This window comes from Dipodomys merriami, unplaced genomic scaffold (assembly GCF_024711535.1).
Source record: "Dipodomys merriami isolate MVZ:Mamm:240054 unplaced genomic scaffold, mDipMer1.0.p SCAF_5, whole genome shotgun sequence".
Classification (NCBI taxonomy): Eukaryota; Metazoa; Chordata; class Mammalia; order Rodentia; family Heteromyidae; genus Dipodomys; species Dipodomys merriami.
In genome coordinates this window covers 75,451,990-75,467,884 of record NW_027206068.1, presented here as the reverse complement: position 1 = coordinate 75,467,884, position 15,895 = coordinate 75,451,990, and the positions used below count along the sequence as shown (strand labels likewise).

The 15,895-nt window shown below is 59.3% G+C and overlaps 2 protein-coding genes across 5 annotated transcripts in view; one reads left to right on the top strand and one right to left on the bottom strand.

Moving 5' to 3' along the window:
- Window positions 1-9,244, top strand: part of Smarcd3 (SWI/SNF related BAF chromatin remodeling complex subunit D3) — a 32,282-nt gene extending 23,038 nt beyond the window's left edge. For 2 of the 4 annotated variants that reach the window (XM_069997108.1, XM_069997109.1), the window contains 12 exons: window positions 2,816-3,027; window positions 4,762-4,804; window positions 5,497-5,619; window positions 5,730-5,888; window positions 6,094-6,189; window positions 6,340-6,441; window positions 6,601-6,762; window positions 7,897-7,994; window positions 8,135-8,270; window positions 8,531-8,653; window positions 8,775-8,876; window positions 9,063-9,244. In XM_069997108.1, the coding sequence (XP_069853209.1) occupies window positions 2,816-3,027; window positions 4,762-4,804; window positions 5,497-5,619; window positions 5,730-5,888; window positions 6,094-6,189; window positions 6,340-6,441; window positions 6,601-6,762; window positions 7,897-7,994; window positions 8,135-8,270; window positions 8,531-8,653; window positions 8,775-8,876; window positions 9,063-9,116 (1,410 nt within the window). In that variant the 3' untranslated portion in view covers window positions 9,117-9,244. Of the gene's footprint in view, window positions 1-103; window positions 385-2,815; window positions 3,028-4,761; window positions 4,805-5,496; window positions 5,620-5,729; window positions 5,889-6,093; window positions 6,190-6,339; window positions 6,442-6,600; window positions 6,763-7,896; window positions 7,995-8,134; window positions 8,271-8,530; window positions 8,654-8,774; window positions 8,877-9,062 lie in introns of those variants that run through there. The other 2 variants (XM_069997106.1, XM_069997107.1) reach the window with 2 other exon arrangements.
- Chpf2 (chondroitin polymerizing factor 2) lies at window positions 9,213-15,365 on the bottom strand. Its single transcript, XM_069997104.1, has 4 exons — window positions 13,773-15,365; window positions 12,779-13,343; window positions 12,030-12,212; window positions 9,213-10,858 (listed from the first exon to the last, which is right to left on the bottom strand). Exons 1-4 carry the CDS (start codon window positions 14,051-14,053, stop codon window positions 9,551-9,553), a joined length of 2,337 nt encoding a protein of 778 aa, XP_069853205.1. The 5' UTR covers window positions 14,054-15,365; the 3' UTR covers window positions 9,213-9,550.
- Window positions 15,366-15,895: the final 530 nt, after the last annotated feature.

Below are 15,895 nucleotides of genomic sequence, written 5' to 3'. Positions count from 1 at the left end.
TCCCCGGCGAGTCCGCGGGCAGACCCCGGGCCGCCGGACTATTTCTGTCTTATCAGTGCAGGAATGCGGCAGCCGCGGCGGCGGCGGCGGCGGCGGCGGCGGGCGGGCGGCGGCGGCGGCGTGGGCCGTGGGCCGTCAGGGCAGCCCTGAAGGGGCCCCCTCCCCACTCCGCTCGAGTAGAAGTGTGAGAGAGCCCAGCAGGACTCAGAGGGGAGAGTTGGAGGAAAAAAAAGGCAGAAAAGGGAAAGAAAGAGGAAGAGAGAGGGAGAGGGAGAGAGAGGGAGAGGCGCCGCCGAGCCCACCCCGATGGCCGCGGACGAAGTTGCCGGAGGGGCGCGCAAAGCCACGAAAAGCAAACTTTTTGAGTTTCTGGTCCATGGGGTGGTGAGTGGGGGAAAGTTGGCGGGGGTGGGCGAGCGAGCTGGCGCGGGCTGAATGGAGGGAGGGCGGGAGGGGCGGGCGGAGGACGTCCGGCCCTGGACCGCGCGCCGCGCCGGCATCCGAACACGTCGTCCAGCGGGCCGGCCGGGGATGGGCGCGCGGCGGCCGGGGAGGGAGGCGGCGGCCCGGGTGGGACGCGGGGGGGGCCCTCCTCCCCAGTGCGTGTGCGTGTGTGTGCGCGTGTGCGTGTGCGTGTGGAGGGGGTCCTCTCCGTCTGTAACCGACACGTTGTCTTCCTTTCTCCTGCTGGTGGGCCTAGGTGTACCCCTGCCCCGGGGTGGGGGTGGGGGACCGGGCCAGGCGCCCCCGTCCGGCTGTCCCCGGACCTCCCTCGGGACAGGGTCACCCAGTGTCACTCCCATGGGGGTCTCCGGAGCAAAGGAGTAGGTGACCCCGGCGGCCCTGCGGGCGGGAAGCCCTCGCTGAGCGACGGCTGCCGCTGCTGTCAGGGTCAGGCGGAGAGGCCTGCACTGGGGATGGGTCTTGGGGGCCCAGGGCCACACGAGCCCCTCCCCCCTCCGGCAGGCTCGAGCCCCAGAAGTTGATGACCTTAACACCTCCAAGGTGCCAAGGAAGATCGGGAGCTGGGGCCGTGAGGCCTACAGACCCGAGGGCCAGCCCCACGCTGTCCTGCCACAGGCAGGCTCCGAGAAAGCACGTGGGGTGCTGGGGGGGGGTGGAGGCCGGAGAGGAGCCAGCAGGGGGCCCGGCTGGGAAGCAGGGGATCTGGGGACTGGGGGCAGTGGAGGGGGAGGCCTGTTTACTATGGCCAAATTTGGTTGTGACCTCAGGAAGGCACCCCCGTGAGGGGGCAGTCCTCTTCCAGGGGTGGTGCTGGTGGCTGGCTGAGCCCGGAGGGTGGCCAGTCAAGTCCACCCCGAAGCACTGGCCTTGGGGATGGGGAGAGGCGGGGGAATAGATAGGAGAAGGCAGCCTGTCCTCCTGACCCAGGGATCTCTGGGGACAAGGGTGGGGGTGGGGGACAGTGGGGTTAACAGTCTTCACCTTGCTGTTTGGGGCAGCTGCTGGAAAGAGGTCCACCCATGGGGGGGGGACTCTACACAGGAATTTCAACACAGCTAAACTAGAGGTTCCTTCTCAGGGGACTTGAGCCCCACTTGGCCAGTATTTGGTCTATGGTAGTGGGGAATGGCCAGGCCTGGCCTGCCACTCTGGAGGCGTGAGTGACAGAGGCAGGCGGTCTGGGAGAGATGAGCAGAGACAGCTGCTGGCTAGGGGTAGAAGTGTTGGGATCAGACACCAAGCCCTGGACTCTTCCTTGTGCCTAGGGGGTACTGGAGGGTGTCCCAATGATCATTCCTCCCTCTCTAGTCTCCTGGCTTCCCCTGACCCAGTCTTCATCTCACCTCTCATCCATAGTCCTTGGGCGCCCCCCCATCTCCCTTCTGGGGTCTTGATAAGTGGGGTCCCAAAGAACGCAGAGACATTTGTACTTTGGCAGGGAAGGTGACTTGTTTGAATCAACCCTGACTGAGCTCACCGGGGGTAGGGCAGGGAATAGATGGGCCATCTCCTGATCTAGACGGGAGGGAGGGAGAGATGGATGCTTGTGGACTCCCCTAGTCCCCCCCACAGCCCAGCCGTCCCTCCCACTCGGAGAAACCTGGCAAAGTGTGACATCAACCCTGCCTCCAGCCTTCTTTCCCCTTGGGAAGAAATTAAGCGTGAGGGACAAGTCAGTAGAACCTCCCCCCCCCCCAGATGTAAAGACTTTAAGAGTCAGCCTAATGTCTGAGACCAAAGGGTCAAGATCAGGGGCCCAGAAAGAGACAGGGGGTGAGAGGACGAGCAGAGAGGAGGAGAGACGGGAAAGTAGGGGATGGGGCGAAGAGACAGGGTGTTCATTCAAGTCAGGGGTTCGAGCCCTCACCTCCAGGCATGGGGGGGGGGGCGGAGAGGGGGGAACCAGAGCCCTGGCCTCCGGAGAGGGCCGGGCCGCCCGAGAGGGGCCTCGGCGCCCATGACCTTGGCGGGGTGGCTTTTCTCCTTGAGCCCCAGTGAGCCCATCTGACAAGTGGGGGCGAACGGACCTGCCCGGGCTGTCCTGCAGCCTCCTCGGAAAGGCGGCGAGGCACCCCGCGTATCCCCCTCCGCCGCTCCCGCGCGCGGCTCGGGTCTCGGCCATGTCCTGGGCAATCGCCTGGCTTCAGTTAGCTTCCTGCCGCGGGAGAGACGCCGAGCCCCCCTCCGCCGAGCCCCTGCCCCTCCTCCCCGCCCCTCCCACCAATTGCTCGGCGGCGCTCGGGGTCGCCCACCCGGGGTCGCCGGCCCCCCTCTACCCCCTCCCCGCGCGCCCCGGGACCCGCGGGTGCCGGTTTCTGCTTCACCCCTCGCCCCCCTCCTCCCCTCCCAGCGCCCCGGGATGCCGTCTGGAGCCCGGATGCCCCACCAGGGGGCGCCCATGGGCCCCCCGGGCTCCCCTTACATGGGCAGCCCCGCCGTGCGACCCGGCCTGGCCCCCGCGGGCATGGAGCCCGCCCGCAAGCGAGCAGCGCCCCCGCCCGGGCAGAGCCAGGCCCCGAGCCAGGGCCAGCCGGTGCCCACCGCCCCCGCGCGGAGCCGCAGGTGAGTGCGGGGCCCGGGCGCCGGGGGGCGGGGGGGGGGGCAGGAGCGGGCGGGCAGGACATGCAGGGCGATGGCGAGCGGGGGGGGGGGGGCGGGGGAGCCAGGCCGCCTGGGTTCGGCGCCCCCCGGGGAAGGCGGGTTCGGGGCACTGGTCTGGTTCTTTTGTGTGCCCACCATAGAGACAGGCTGCGGCAGCCGGTGCCCCTGCCCTGCCCTCGCCCCCCCCCCGTCTTACCTGGTGCCCTCCACACCCGGTACCCTAAGTTCTGGGTGATGCTTCTCCAGTCTTGGGGGGTGGGGAGAGTGGCAATAGAGGGGTACGGCGATTTAGCTGTGTGTCCCCAAGTGTGGGTCTCCGGAGCCCCTCGGTGGGAAATCTCTGCCCTGTGGGACTTGCTCTGTGGGTGGGTGGGCTCTGCCTAGTTGTACTCACGGGATTCCGGGCACTTGAGAGGTGGAAGAGCGCCACAGTCCTCTCAACCAGGCCTGCCCCCAGGCTGCCAGGGCCAGCCCCTTTCTTGTGTGAGCATTTGGAAGCACGCACACCACACACACACACACACACACACCCCTCCCCAAGTCCCTGCTGGCTCTAGCAAGATCAGTGGCCCTCTGGGCACCTGTGTTTAGTCAAACACACATGCTTCCTTTTGCACAACAGATGGATTCCTATACAAGGTGCAAAATCAATTTTACCTCATTATTAAATATCTCCTGCACATCAAGAAAATTTCACCATTTATGGGAATCCGGTGATAAATTCTTCTGCAACATGAGCTGCCTTTTCGTATAGCAAATAATTCCCTGGTTTACTGTGTGTAAGTGGGGGAGTTTTGCACAGATCGTTTAAAACAAGTCAGTCTTTCAATGATAGGTGCTTGCCCAACCTTAGAATGGGGTTCTTGAAGGAGAGTGGCTTCCCTCCTCCCAGAATGGATTTCTGGGCGGGGAGGGGACGGGGGACACCACATGAGGGCAGTGCAGAGTTGTCCTCCAGGTTGCCTTTCAGTCAACCAACCAAGGGTGTTCGGGGGTACTTAACGAAGTAGGAAGCAGCTAACCCAGTCAAGAAGTAACTGAATCCCAAGTGCTAAACGTACCCAGGGGTAACCAGCTTGGCCCCAGCCCCGAGCCGCACCCACAAAGACCCATGCCCCCACGCTCACCCTGTGGGTGTGGTCTGTCCCATGCCCTGTTGGCAGATAGTCCCCCTGCCCCTCAAGCCCAGGGTGGCAGGGGTGCAAGTCCCTTTGCACCAGCCTCATGCCATCACTTCCTACCCAGAGCTGGGGGAAGCGACCCCCCCCCATCTCTCTCTGTTCAGATCCTCCGCGATGAGTCCCTCCTACTTGTCAGAAAAGAGGCAGGTCTCCAGAACCTGAACCCCCGACTCCCCAGTTTTTCTCCAACACTTCTGCAGCTCCCTTTTTTTTTTTTTTGCCAGCACCTCCCCCACCCCCAGTTCCTTGTAAGAGGGAATTTCTCTGGTTCTGAGGATGCTGTGGTGTGGAAGAGGGGCCAGGCCAGAGAGGGGGGCCGGTCACCCCTCCCCAAGAGAAAACGGAGCACCAGCCCCATGCCACTGTCAGATCACAGCCCCTCAGGCAGGCAGACAAGGGGGCTGTGGGAACCCCAGCCAGACAGGCGGAGATGTTGGGATAATTTAGCAGGTGGCCTCGTTACTCCCAGATCTGTCACCATGGTAACCTGTTTTTTTCTTTAAAAAATGTACAGTGCCAAGAGGAGGAAGATGGCTGACAAAATCCTCCCTCAAAGGGTGAGTGCCTTCCACAGCAGCCCCTAGCCGACTCCCCTCCCCGGCTGCCGCCCTCCCCCCGCCCCCTCAGGAGCAGCTCTGCCACAGCCACTTTCACTTTTTGTTTAAAAAGCTCATTAAGAAGTGAGGCTCCCCAGGCTAAATTGGGGGGGGGCGGGGAGGGCTAGCCTGGGGACAGAACAGGGCCTGAGTGGTGGTGGGGGGAAACCCTTGAGTGCCAGCAGTCCCCGCAATAAGACAAAAAGCATGGGACAAAGGGAGGTCAGAGGCTGCCAGGTGAAGGGAACAGAAGGGAGGAGGCCCTGGCCATTGTAAACAAACAGTACAGTTGAGAGGGGTGGGGGTGTCGAGCAATGCTATCCCCCAACTATCTCAGAACCCCATAGCCCCTTGGCACTTTGCAGGGGCTCAAGGGTGGCTGTAGTGAGGAGCCATGAGGTTAGGCCCCTGTCACTGCACAGCACCTAGCACCCTGGTGATGAGACACACAGATCTGCCTGGAGGGAGAAGCCATTTTTTTCCCACACAAGGAGGCTGGAGAATGGAATTCTGGAGAGAAGTATTATCTGCACCTGCAACATTTCATGTCGTGAAGCCAGACAGTTCCCATCCACAGCCTTTTGTGTCCTGGGATCAGCAAATAGGTGCACGTTCTGTATTGTAAGATTGACTGAGCCTCACTCCTCCTCCAGATTCGGGAGCTGGTCCCCGAGTCCCAAGCTTACATGGACCTCCTAGCATTTGAGAGGAAACTGGATCAAACCATCATGCGGAAGCGGGTGGACATCCAGGAGGCCCTGAAGAGGCCCATGAAGGTGCCTTAGTGTGGGGGAAGGAAGCGGGAGCCCAGGGCCCAGGAGGAATGAGGTGGCCCTTGGGTGGGGCACACAGCTCTGGTTCTCTACTCCATTCTTTATTTCTACAGCAAAAGCGGAAGCTGCGGCTTTATATCTCCAATACTTTTAACCCTGCGAAGCCTGATGCTGAAGACTCTGATGGCAGCATTGCCTCCTGGGAGCTGCGGGTGGAGGGGAAACTCCTGGATGATGTACGTCCTGGCCCAGGTCTCTCCAGGTGTCCTGGGGTGGGTATGGGCTGAGTCAAGAAGAGAACTAGATGTCTGCTCCTAGGCTTGGGGGAGCAGCCCTGCTTGGGGGGGCACAGGGGGCTGGGAACGGGGCTGGTGCCGAGGACTACCTCGCAGCGTGCTGTCTGCCTGCTGCCAGCTCGACCCATTCTGCTCCTGTGGTCTCTGTGCATCCCCCACAGTCCCTATCCTCTTCCCACAGCCCAGCAAGCAGAAGCGGAAGTTCTCATCCTTCTTCAAGAGTCTGGTTATTGAGCTGGACAAGGACCTTTATGGCCCGGACAACCACCTCGTTGAGGTAAGACAGGTTGCTCCTGCCCTGGAATCACTCCCTCCCACAAACCCAAGGCTCCCAAGCAACTCCTAGAGTTTCTAGGACCACCCTAGAGCCCAGAGTCAAGCTAATCCGGATGGGCCTGTGGGTGAACCAGCAATTCCTCCTGGACAGTGGCACCGGACCCCTACCACCCAGGAGACGGACGGGTTCCAGGTGAAGAGGCCGGGCGACCTCAGTGTGCGCTGCACCCTGCTCCTCATGCTGGACTACCAGGTCTGTGCCTGCCCTTGCCACACCCCACACCCCCTCCTGTTCAGAGCATGCTTTTAACAAGCCCAGGGGTCAAGGCCTCAGTCCCACGCACTCCGCCTGGCTGAGTTCTCACCATTCTCCCCCTTGGTTCCAATTATCCTGGTCGCTTTTGCCCCCCAGCCTCCCCAGTTCAAACTGGACCCCCGCCTGGCCCGGCTGCTGGGGTTGCACACACAGAGCCGCTCGGCCATCGTCCAGGCCCTGTGGCAGTATGTGAAGACCAACAGGCTGCAGGACTCTCACGACAAGGAATACATCAACGGGGACAAGTATTTCCAGCAGGTAATGTCTCCTGAAGCCAGGGATCTGGGCAGCAGAGCAGTTGGGAAGGCATGTGGGCCTCCCTGCTGAGATCCTGGAGTATCACAACTCCTCTCAGCCACTGCCCTGGAGCAGAGAGGCCAGAATCTATCAGGCCTCCACCATAGCTACTGCTGATGCATTTAGCCTCCCCAGACTGGAAAGATCTGGAACCCTACCAGAAAGCCAACTGCCTTCTGGAATGTAATACCCTAGCACTTAAAGTGAAGATCCAGGGTTCACAGTCCTGGGTCTAGGCTTGAGGTGAGTTACCCTGATATTCTGCATTTAATTTCATCTTTGTAGAGATGAAAACTGAGCCATCTAGCTTACTGGGCAGCAACAAAAACCAAACTGCTGCACAGCGGCTTGACAAAATTCTACCAAAGTACAGAGTACTACTGTCAATACTTTTAAAAATAAATACAAGAGGGCTGGGAAGGTGGCTCAGTGGTAGAGTGCTTACCTTGCATGCATGAGGACCTGGGTTCAATTCCTTAGCACCACATAAGCAGAAAAACCTGGAAGTGGCGCTGTGGCTCAAGTGGTAGAGCACTAGCCTTGAGCTGAAGTGCTGAGGGACAGCACCCAGGCCCAGAGTTCAGGCCCCATGACCAGCCAAAAATATAATAAATAAATAAATACAAGAGATAAATATGAGTAGAAATGATGGCTGATATTTATTAAGCACTTACCAAGTAGCAGTATTGTTCCAGGCACTTTATGTGTATTGATTCCCACAATTCCCCTGATAACTCAGTCCCACAGGAGTTGTGAACACCGAGGCTTGAGGTGTTAGTGTCTCACTCGCTCAAGGTTGCACAGAACGTGATGGCAGCAGGACTAATACCCAAGCAAGGAGACCCCGGACCCCACACACACCACCCAGATAGCCATACAGTGATCACCTCGGGCCTGGCCCACCCAAGGAGTCTGACTTTCACCTTCTGTGGCCCTTTCCAGAATGGAAGGATCTAGAAGCAGAGTTTCCACCTCTTCACACACACACACACACACACACACACGCACACACACACACACACACACACACACACACACACACACGTGCACACGCAAGCGTGCGCGATCACACCCTCTTCAACTGTCCTACTTCAGATTTTTGATTGTCCCCGGCTGAAGTTTTCTGAGATCCCCCAGCGCCTCACAGCCCTGCTGTTGCCCCCTGACCCGATCGTCATCAACCACGTCATCAGGTGAGGTGGACCCAGCCTGCTCCTCAGGCCATGGATCACCCCTCCACACACCCTTCCCTCCCAGTTGCACCCACTCTAGCCTGGGGTCACGGGCTTCTGTGGGGGCATCGTGGACACCAAGGGCTGGACTTCCCTGGCAGTGTGGACCCGTCAGATCAGAAGAAGACCGCGTGCTATGACATCGATGTGGAGGTGGAGGAGCCACTGAAAGGGCAGATGAGCAGCTTCCTCCTGTCCACAGCTAACCAGCAGGAGATCAGTGCTCTGGACAGTAAGGTGGGGCCCAAGCCCAGAGCTGGAGTGGGACATTAGCCCGTAGAGGATAGCGCACACTTACACCACAAGCACAGGACTACGAGGACATAGGGACATGCAGGCCCTGCCAGCCTCACTCCTTTTCACTTGGCCCAAGCCCTCCCTTGTCTCAGACAGGGGCTCCGAGGGACTGCCCCTCACAGAAGCATGCCCTCCTCCTTCCCTCCCCACCCTTGCCCACGTCACAGAGCCAGATTGAAATCATGTCTTTCTACCTGCAGATCCATGAGACGATTGAGTCCATAAACCAGCTCAAGATCCAGAGGGACTTCATGCTAAGCTTCTCCAGAGACCCCAAGGGCTATGTCCAAGACCTGCTCCGCTCCCAGAGCCGGGACCTCAAGGTGAAGAGGGAGACTTGGGAGCACTGGAGTGGAAGACAAGCACATGGGGAAAGAGCTTAAATGGCAGTCACCAGGGCAGGGGAGGCCCCGGGGACTCAGCTGAGCCCATGCTCCCTCCCAGGTGATGACAGATGTAGCCGGCAACCCTGAAGAGGAGCGCCGGGCGGAGTTCTACCACCAGCCCTGGTCCCAGGAAGCAGTCAGCCGCTACTTTTACTGCAAGGTAGGGAAGGGCCCTGGCCCGTGGTGAAGCTTCCTCTTCCTCTCGGTGCTCCCTGTGGTGACCTTGCCTACCCCCCACCTTGCCCTGCAGTAGCTCCCACTCTCAGGACAGGGGTGCCAGGGGTGGGCTCCCCCGGTCACTCACCAGGAGCATGTGACCCTGCTCCTGTTCACACTTCCTCTAAAGATCCAGCAGCGCAGGCAGGAGCTGGAGCAGTCGCTGGTGGTGCGCAACACCTAGGAGCCTGGATACCACTGTGGACCAGCCAGCCGCGCCCTGCTCCCCAGTGCTCGGCCCAGCGCTCGAGCCTCACGCCTCTGCTACCTTGGTTGGGGTGGGGAGGACTGGATTAAAGGTCATTCATCTAACAGTAGCCTTGTGGTCATTGCACACTGAGAAGGGAAGGAAGGAAAGAGGGAGGGCAGGGAGGGTAAAGGCAGTGGGGTCCCTGTGGACAAACTCTCCACATCACACCCTCAGGCTGTCTCCTTACCCCAATTTCCCCTAGATCTAAAAACAGTTTGGCAGAAGATACTTTTTAATAATTTTCTTATTTAAAAAAAATACAGTGGCAAGCCCTCCATCTGTCCATCACCTTGCCTTGCCCTTCCTGGGGCAAAGGCAGAGGAAAGGGAGGGAGGGGGTTGGGTGGGGGCGCGCGCGTGGGGGTTGTTCTAGGTGCTGTTGGCCTGCTCTTGCTCAAAGAGAGCCATGGCCAGCTGCGCGCGGCCCCCCAGCCCCTCCAGGTTGCTGAGGCGGCAGCGGTGGTAGAGATCCTCGCTCAGTCGGGGGCTACAGTCCCGCATGGAGAACTTCTGCACCAGCCCTGGCTCTACGGCTCGAAAGAGGTGGAGCCCTGAGAACCGGAGGAAAACATCCATCACCTCCAGCCCCTCCAGGGCTTCCTCCTCTTCCTGGCCTGCCAGTTCCCCAGCCAGCCTGGCGCGGGCCGCCAGGTAGTCAGCGTTGTAGAAGCAGCCCTCGGCAGACGCCTGCCGGTCAAATCTGCCACCAACAGGAGCCCCCCGGGAAGGGTCTGCACCAGGGGGGGATGGGGGGTCAGGGCCAGCCCCAGCAAGTCCCGGGGCTGATCTCTGTGGTGACAGGGCAGGGTTGAACTCCTGGAAATGAACTGGAAAGAAGGCCTGCCAGCCGGAGATGGCATTCATGCGGCAGCGGTTGAGGACTTCAGGCCCGGGCCTCGTCCACACGGTGGTGAGGAAGAACAGCGTGTCCACGGGGTGCTTCTTGGAGACCACGTCCATGAGCCGCACCTGGGAAGGGGCCTCGGCTCGCACGGCCAGCCAGGCTAACCTCACACCAGGGTACGTTCGCTCTAATTCAGCCGCTGCAGCCTTCACCCCAAGAAAGGGGTCTGGGGCCCCACGACCACCTTCCTGGGGCCCATAGACCAGCAGTAAAGTGAGCAAGGCGTGCTCTCGGGGCTCCAGGACAGTGACTGCAAAAGCCTCAAGGAAAGCCAGGGCCGCAGTGGCTTCGGCCACGAGGAGCGGCAGAACCAGCTGCACCCGGGTGGCCTCAGTGACATAGGGCATAGGCAGGATTTCCACCCGGCTCAAGGGTCGCAGCAGGCTGACCCTGCGGGCCAGTGCCCGCCGGTGCCCACGCTGCGTCACAGCTTCCAACAGCAAGTCCAGGGTGTACTCCATTCCCCGCGCTGGGTCAAAGCGCCGGTAGCCGTTGAGCAGCCGCTGCTTCTGGAAGCGCAGGCGGGGCTGGTAACGCCGATTGAGCTGCTCCAGAGCAGTGTCCACCGCGTCACCCACGTCTGCCCTGCTGGCCCCCTGCAGTGGGCACTTTGGGGCCCCATCTGCACAGGAGAAGGTGTGCTGCTCTGTGAAGTAGTCCCAGCCCAGCACTTCAAAACGGGAGTGTGGTGTGAAAGGGGCTGGGAGCCCCACAGGCCAACTCAGCCCTGCCTCGCCCTCAGGGGTCAGCATCGTCAGGTTCCGGATCTGAGCCTACATTGGAGAGAAGGCACCTAAGGTCAGTGCCAGCTCTGGGATCCCACCCACCTCCACCTGACCAGGCGCCAAGACTCCAATAGCAAGACCCTGGCCAGTGTCTGCACGTTACACTCCCTACCTCTAAGCTGAAAGACAGCCCCCTTCTAAACTGTTGGGGGAGAGGGGTGGCTTTGCAGTCTGAATCACAGATTGACAATCTTTCCCTCCTATGACCAAAGGATTCACACTCATCTATAAGCCAACAGTGACCTTGGATCTCTCACCAGCTACCCCTTTCTCTCTACCATCAGTTCTTAAACAGTTCTAGAAGCTTAGAAGAACTGAGTTTCTGTCACCTCAGAATCACACTGTTGGTGTGAAGCTAAAATGGCCTATCTGAACATCTGCTAGTTACTGGTCCCCACATTATAGTATTTAACTTAACAATTGTCCTGGGTTAGTGTAAATCACTAGGAATCCAGAAACTCCTTTCATAGTGTAGCAGAGTGGCTCAGCGGAAGCGTGCTGGGCCCATAACCCAGAGGTCGTTGGATTGAAACCATCCTCTGTTAGTAGTTTTGGGGCTGGGAAGGTGGCTCAGTGGTAGAGCGCTTGCCTTGCATGCCTGAGGCCCTGGGTTTGATTCCTCAGCACCACATAAGCAAAAAGAAAAAGCCGGAAGTGGCGCTGTGGCTCAAGTGGTAGAGCACTAGCCTTGAGCTGAAGATCTGAGGGACAGTGCCCAGGCCCAGAGTTCAGGCCCCACAACCGGACCCAAAAAAAAAAATTGTCCTGGACCCCAAAACCCTTTGTCTCTGTACTTGTGTGTGTGTGCCAGTAATGGGGGTTGAACTCGGCCTGAATGCTTTCCCTTAGCTTTGCAGTCAATACTGGTGGCTCTACTACTTAAGCCACAGCTCCACTTCTAGCCTTTTTATGGTTAAGAGCCTCACAGACTTTCCTGCCTGGGCTGGCTTCAAACCACAATCCTCAGATCTCAGCCTCCTGAATAGTTAGGATTTACAGTTGTGAGGCACTAGCTTCCTACAGCTGTTTTGAAAATTTGAGCACAGGCAGCATCTTTCTTCCCCAGCCCAAATCACTCAGCTGCCTGCTGTGAGTGTGAACACCTCAGGCTCCTCTAATCTCTGCAGTGATCCTTGGGCCCCTGGCTGACTCAGCTCACCTGCAGTTGTTCTATTTCGCTGTAAGCTCGCTCCAACTCCAGAGCACTGAAGCGCTTGTGCAGCCGGTACATGAGGGTGCCTTCAGAGACAGGGTGCACAGCAAAGGCATTCAGGAAAGCCGCACTCCCCTCCTTCTCAGGATCCCTATTCTTGGCCAGTTCAAAGGAGCGATACTTCTGCCCCTAGAGGGACAATCAAAACAATCAGCGCTGCACACAAAGGCCGTCTGCCCCAACCCACCTGGACCACCTGCTCCCCCTGCTGATTTAGAATAGATGGAGGGGCTTTTGCCAGCAGCTCCTTTAACCCTGATTCTTACTTTCACTGTCCACATTTTGCTTATAAGAAAGCAAGAGGCAAACTAGGACATCCTCTCGCCCAGAGTCCACTGTTTCTCAAAAGGCTGAAAGCCTCTAGATGGAGGAATCCCTGCCCCTGGGGTCTTCGGCTCTTCTCTAGTATGGCAGAGTTGCTCTGAGCAGGCAAAAGGATGTCTGGGTTCTCTTCTCTGGGAACACTGTCCCTAACTGCTATGCTGGGAGGCACGATTGTAGGAGCGAGGCAGATGAAAGGAGTGCTGGTGAGTTGGGGAACCTTTCTGTCTCCCATTTTTGATACCCCCAGCTAAGCAAGAGGATGCTAAGGGGAGATCAATGTCTGAGAAGGTCAGAAGGATGGCCTCTAGCAACCAGCTGGGAACATCTTTGCTCCTTGCTAGGGACAGGAACTAACGTGAAGGGGCAATCACCTGGTGTTGTGAGACACAGCCAACACCCAGAGAGTCAATGAGGCAGCGGCCAAGCCACTCGTCAGGACGGGCACTGAGGATGTCTCCTCGGCAGCCATCCAGATGAGGCCGCAAGCGAAGCAGGAGACTCCGTGACAGCAGGTAGCCAAATCCCCCGTGGCAATACCGAGCCTGCTCGCCTGCACCAATGAACTCCTCTGCCCGGCCCAAGTACAGGTCTTGGTTGATGCTGAGGTGGCCCACAAGGGCTGCCAAGCGGGGAGCCTGCACATAGGTATCATCTTGCATGATGAAAAACCAGTCGTAGTCAGCCCCAAAGTGTGTATGAAGGTGGCGCAGGGTCTCTGACATCAGCCAGGCAGGCCGCTCATCCCCATGGGACACCACCTGCATCCCCACAGGAGCTCGGGCCCCCCGCTGCCCCGTGAAGTAGAGCAGGCGAGGGAAGTGGTGGGCCACGGTGCGGTTAACAGCCACGGCCAGCGTGGCCAGCGTGGCTCGGGAAGTCAGGACAGCCACCAGTAACCGCTCACGAGAGCCCAGCTCTGTCTGGATGTAGCGAGTCCTGTGGAGACAGGGGGAGGGGAGTCAATTCGTCTTTAAGGAGTGCCTGCCAGCCTGGCCAGCTCCTATGTCTCAGGAATGAAATAGCTGGGTTAAGCAGAGGGAATGAGACCTCCTTCCTCCAATATTAACTAACCACTGGAGTGAATTGCAGTGAAACCAGAATTGAGCAGGTGGATGGGTCTACCCCTGGTTTCAATGGGTGCAAATCTTGCCCTATTCAACAACAGTGAACACACTAAATTAACACCATTGGGCAAGATTTTCTTAGACTTGAGAAAGGGAAGAAACTAGTAACAAACTAACAAGGAAAATAATACCAAAGACATTGCTCCAAGAGACCTAACACTAAGTATCAATAGAAGGGCAGAGTCAAGGACTTACAGCAGCCCTAAGCTGAGATGTTGGCACCCAAGGAAGACTCCCTCACCTGAGCACCTTCTTGTAGGGCTTGTTGGGATCCCTGTAGTAAGGGACAATCCGGGGTTTGAAGTCTTCATCGCTTTGGTCCAGCCGACTTTTTGCGTCTGGATTCTGTGGGCCTCCTGGCTCCCCCACAGCATCTACACAGGGCTCTTCTCCCTCACCCTGGATCCAAGAAACTCGCAGGAGGCTCAGGCTGCACCCCAGAGACAGCCCGAGGATGAGGGGCAGTGCTGGCCGCAGCAGAGCCAACAGAGAGCTCAGTCGCATGGTGGTAGGTCCTGTCATGTGGGTGCCCCAAGGGGTACCGCCTCCAGAATCAATGTGTTTGGTGAGCCCCAGGCCAGTAGTGGGCAGGCATTTTAACCAGGGAACATTGGGTCAACCAGATCAACCACAGATCCTCTTGTGTTGGCATCCAGGCCCAGCATTTCCAGGAAGAGCAACGGTTATTGTCACCACTCCCTCTGCCTAGTCTGCAGATCGCTAAGGTGCTGGGTCCACGCTTCAGCCCAAATAGTAATACTTATATGCAAATGTCTTCGCGCACCACTGGGATTACAATTTGTCTTCCCGCAGAAAGGAAAAGAAAACACAACTCAATAATGCCAAATATAACCCCCAAAAGACTACACACACCTGCAGGCAGGCAGGGTTTAAGTCAGAGTCAGAAGCAACTGATCAGAGGCCACCCAAAACAAGAACACCCCACTCGATCCATCAAACCACTCTCCAACCATTGCCTGAAGGCATCCAGATCCACCCAGGCTGCAGAAGGGAGTTACTGCCCAGGCAGCCACAGGGAGAAGGGGCCGGGGCCTCCTTCCTCCCTACTCCCGTGTGTCCAAGAAACCCACGCAAGCCATCAGCAGCCGCGCGGGCTGCAAACGAGCCTGCCCACCCAGATGAGGTGGGCGGACACGGTGACTCAGCACCGCCAGCCGCTCAGGGGAGCGCGTGGCTCACGCAGCCATTTTGCGGGGTTTTCCTCCCCGTGTTCCCGCCGGCGCGCGCGGCGTGGAATCTACGGCGCACGCGCTATCCGCCCGCGAGCGACCCGCTGCCCGGCCTTCACCGCGCCCCCGTGACCGCACTGCGACACCCCGGAGGCCAACGGGGCCGAGCGGCGGGGGAGGACCGGGCGTGCGAGGCCGGCGGAAGGCCGCTGCCTCCCCACTGGACCGCGGCGGGCCACGGCCTCCGCTCGGCCCCCGGCGACCCGCAGCCCAACTTCAGCCCTGGCCAAGACCCTGGCCAAGAAGGCCGTTCCTCCCCGAGCAGAAATAAAAGGCCTACGTCCCGCAGCGGCAGAGTAGGGGGCGGCTGTCCGGCTGGTTTGTCCGGCGGGCCGGGCCGGGCCGGGCCGCGGGGAGACGGGCAGGGACCCCGTTCTCACGCGCGCCGGGGCGCGAGGCCGCGGACGACGAGGGACGCCCCACTCCCGCGGAAGGAGAGGCCTTGGTAGCGGGGCCGGGGCCGGCAGGGGCCGGACGGAGGCTCTGGCCCAGGCCCGGGGGACTGGGAGAGAAACGAAGAACGGACCCCGGTGTCCGCGGAGCCGGCCCCGCCGCCGCCGCAGCCGCTGCCACCTCACGACCCGGCCCACGGCTTCCTCTTCCGCTACCTGTCAGTCGGCCGTCTCTATGGTGACCGCATCCGGCCGCTCGCTCCAGCCGCGCCCCGCTCTCTATGGTCGCCCGGCTCACTCCGAGCTCCCGCCCCGCCCCCTAGTAACGAGCCTATTTCTGCAGACTGGGGGGGAGGCTCATTTTCAGTGAATGTGTTTCTCGCATCCCCATCATCCAGAGCAGTTGCTTAAGAAATGTTTTCCTTGGGCTGGGAAGGTGGCCCAGTGGTAGAGTGCTTCGCTTGCATGCATGAGGCCCTCGGTTCGATTCCTCAGCACCACATAAGGAGAAAAAGTTGGAAGTGGAGCGCTAGCCTTGAGCTGAAGAGCTGAGGGACAGCGCCCAGGCCCAGAGGTCAGACCCCACAACTGGCAAAAAAAAAAAAAAAAAAAAAAAGTTTCCTTTGGCTGGGAATGCGGCTTAGTGCTTGCCTTGCATGCATGAAGCCTGGGTTTGATTCCTCAGTACCACATAAACAACAACAACAAAAAAGCCAGAAGTA

Bases quoted from the DNA above. Each gene is read 5' to 3' on its own strand.
- Chpf2 (XM_069997104.1), bottom strand. From the start codon at position 14,053: ATGACAGGACCTACCACCATGCGACTGAGCTCTCTGTTGGCTCTGCTG. The intron at 12,213-12,778 runs GTGATTGCCCCT...TTGTCCCTCTAG, and splicing joins GCTGTGTCTCACAACACCAG to GGGCAGAAGTATCGCTCCTT. The intron at 10,859-12,029 runs GTGAGCTGAGTC...TCTCCAATGTAG, and splicing joins GCGAAATAGAACAACTGCAG to GCTCAGATCCGGAACCTGAC.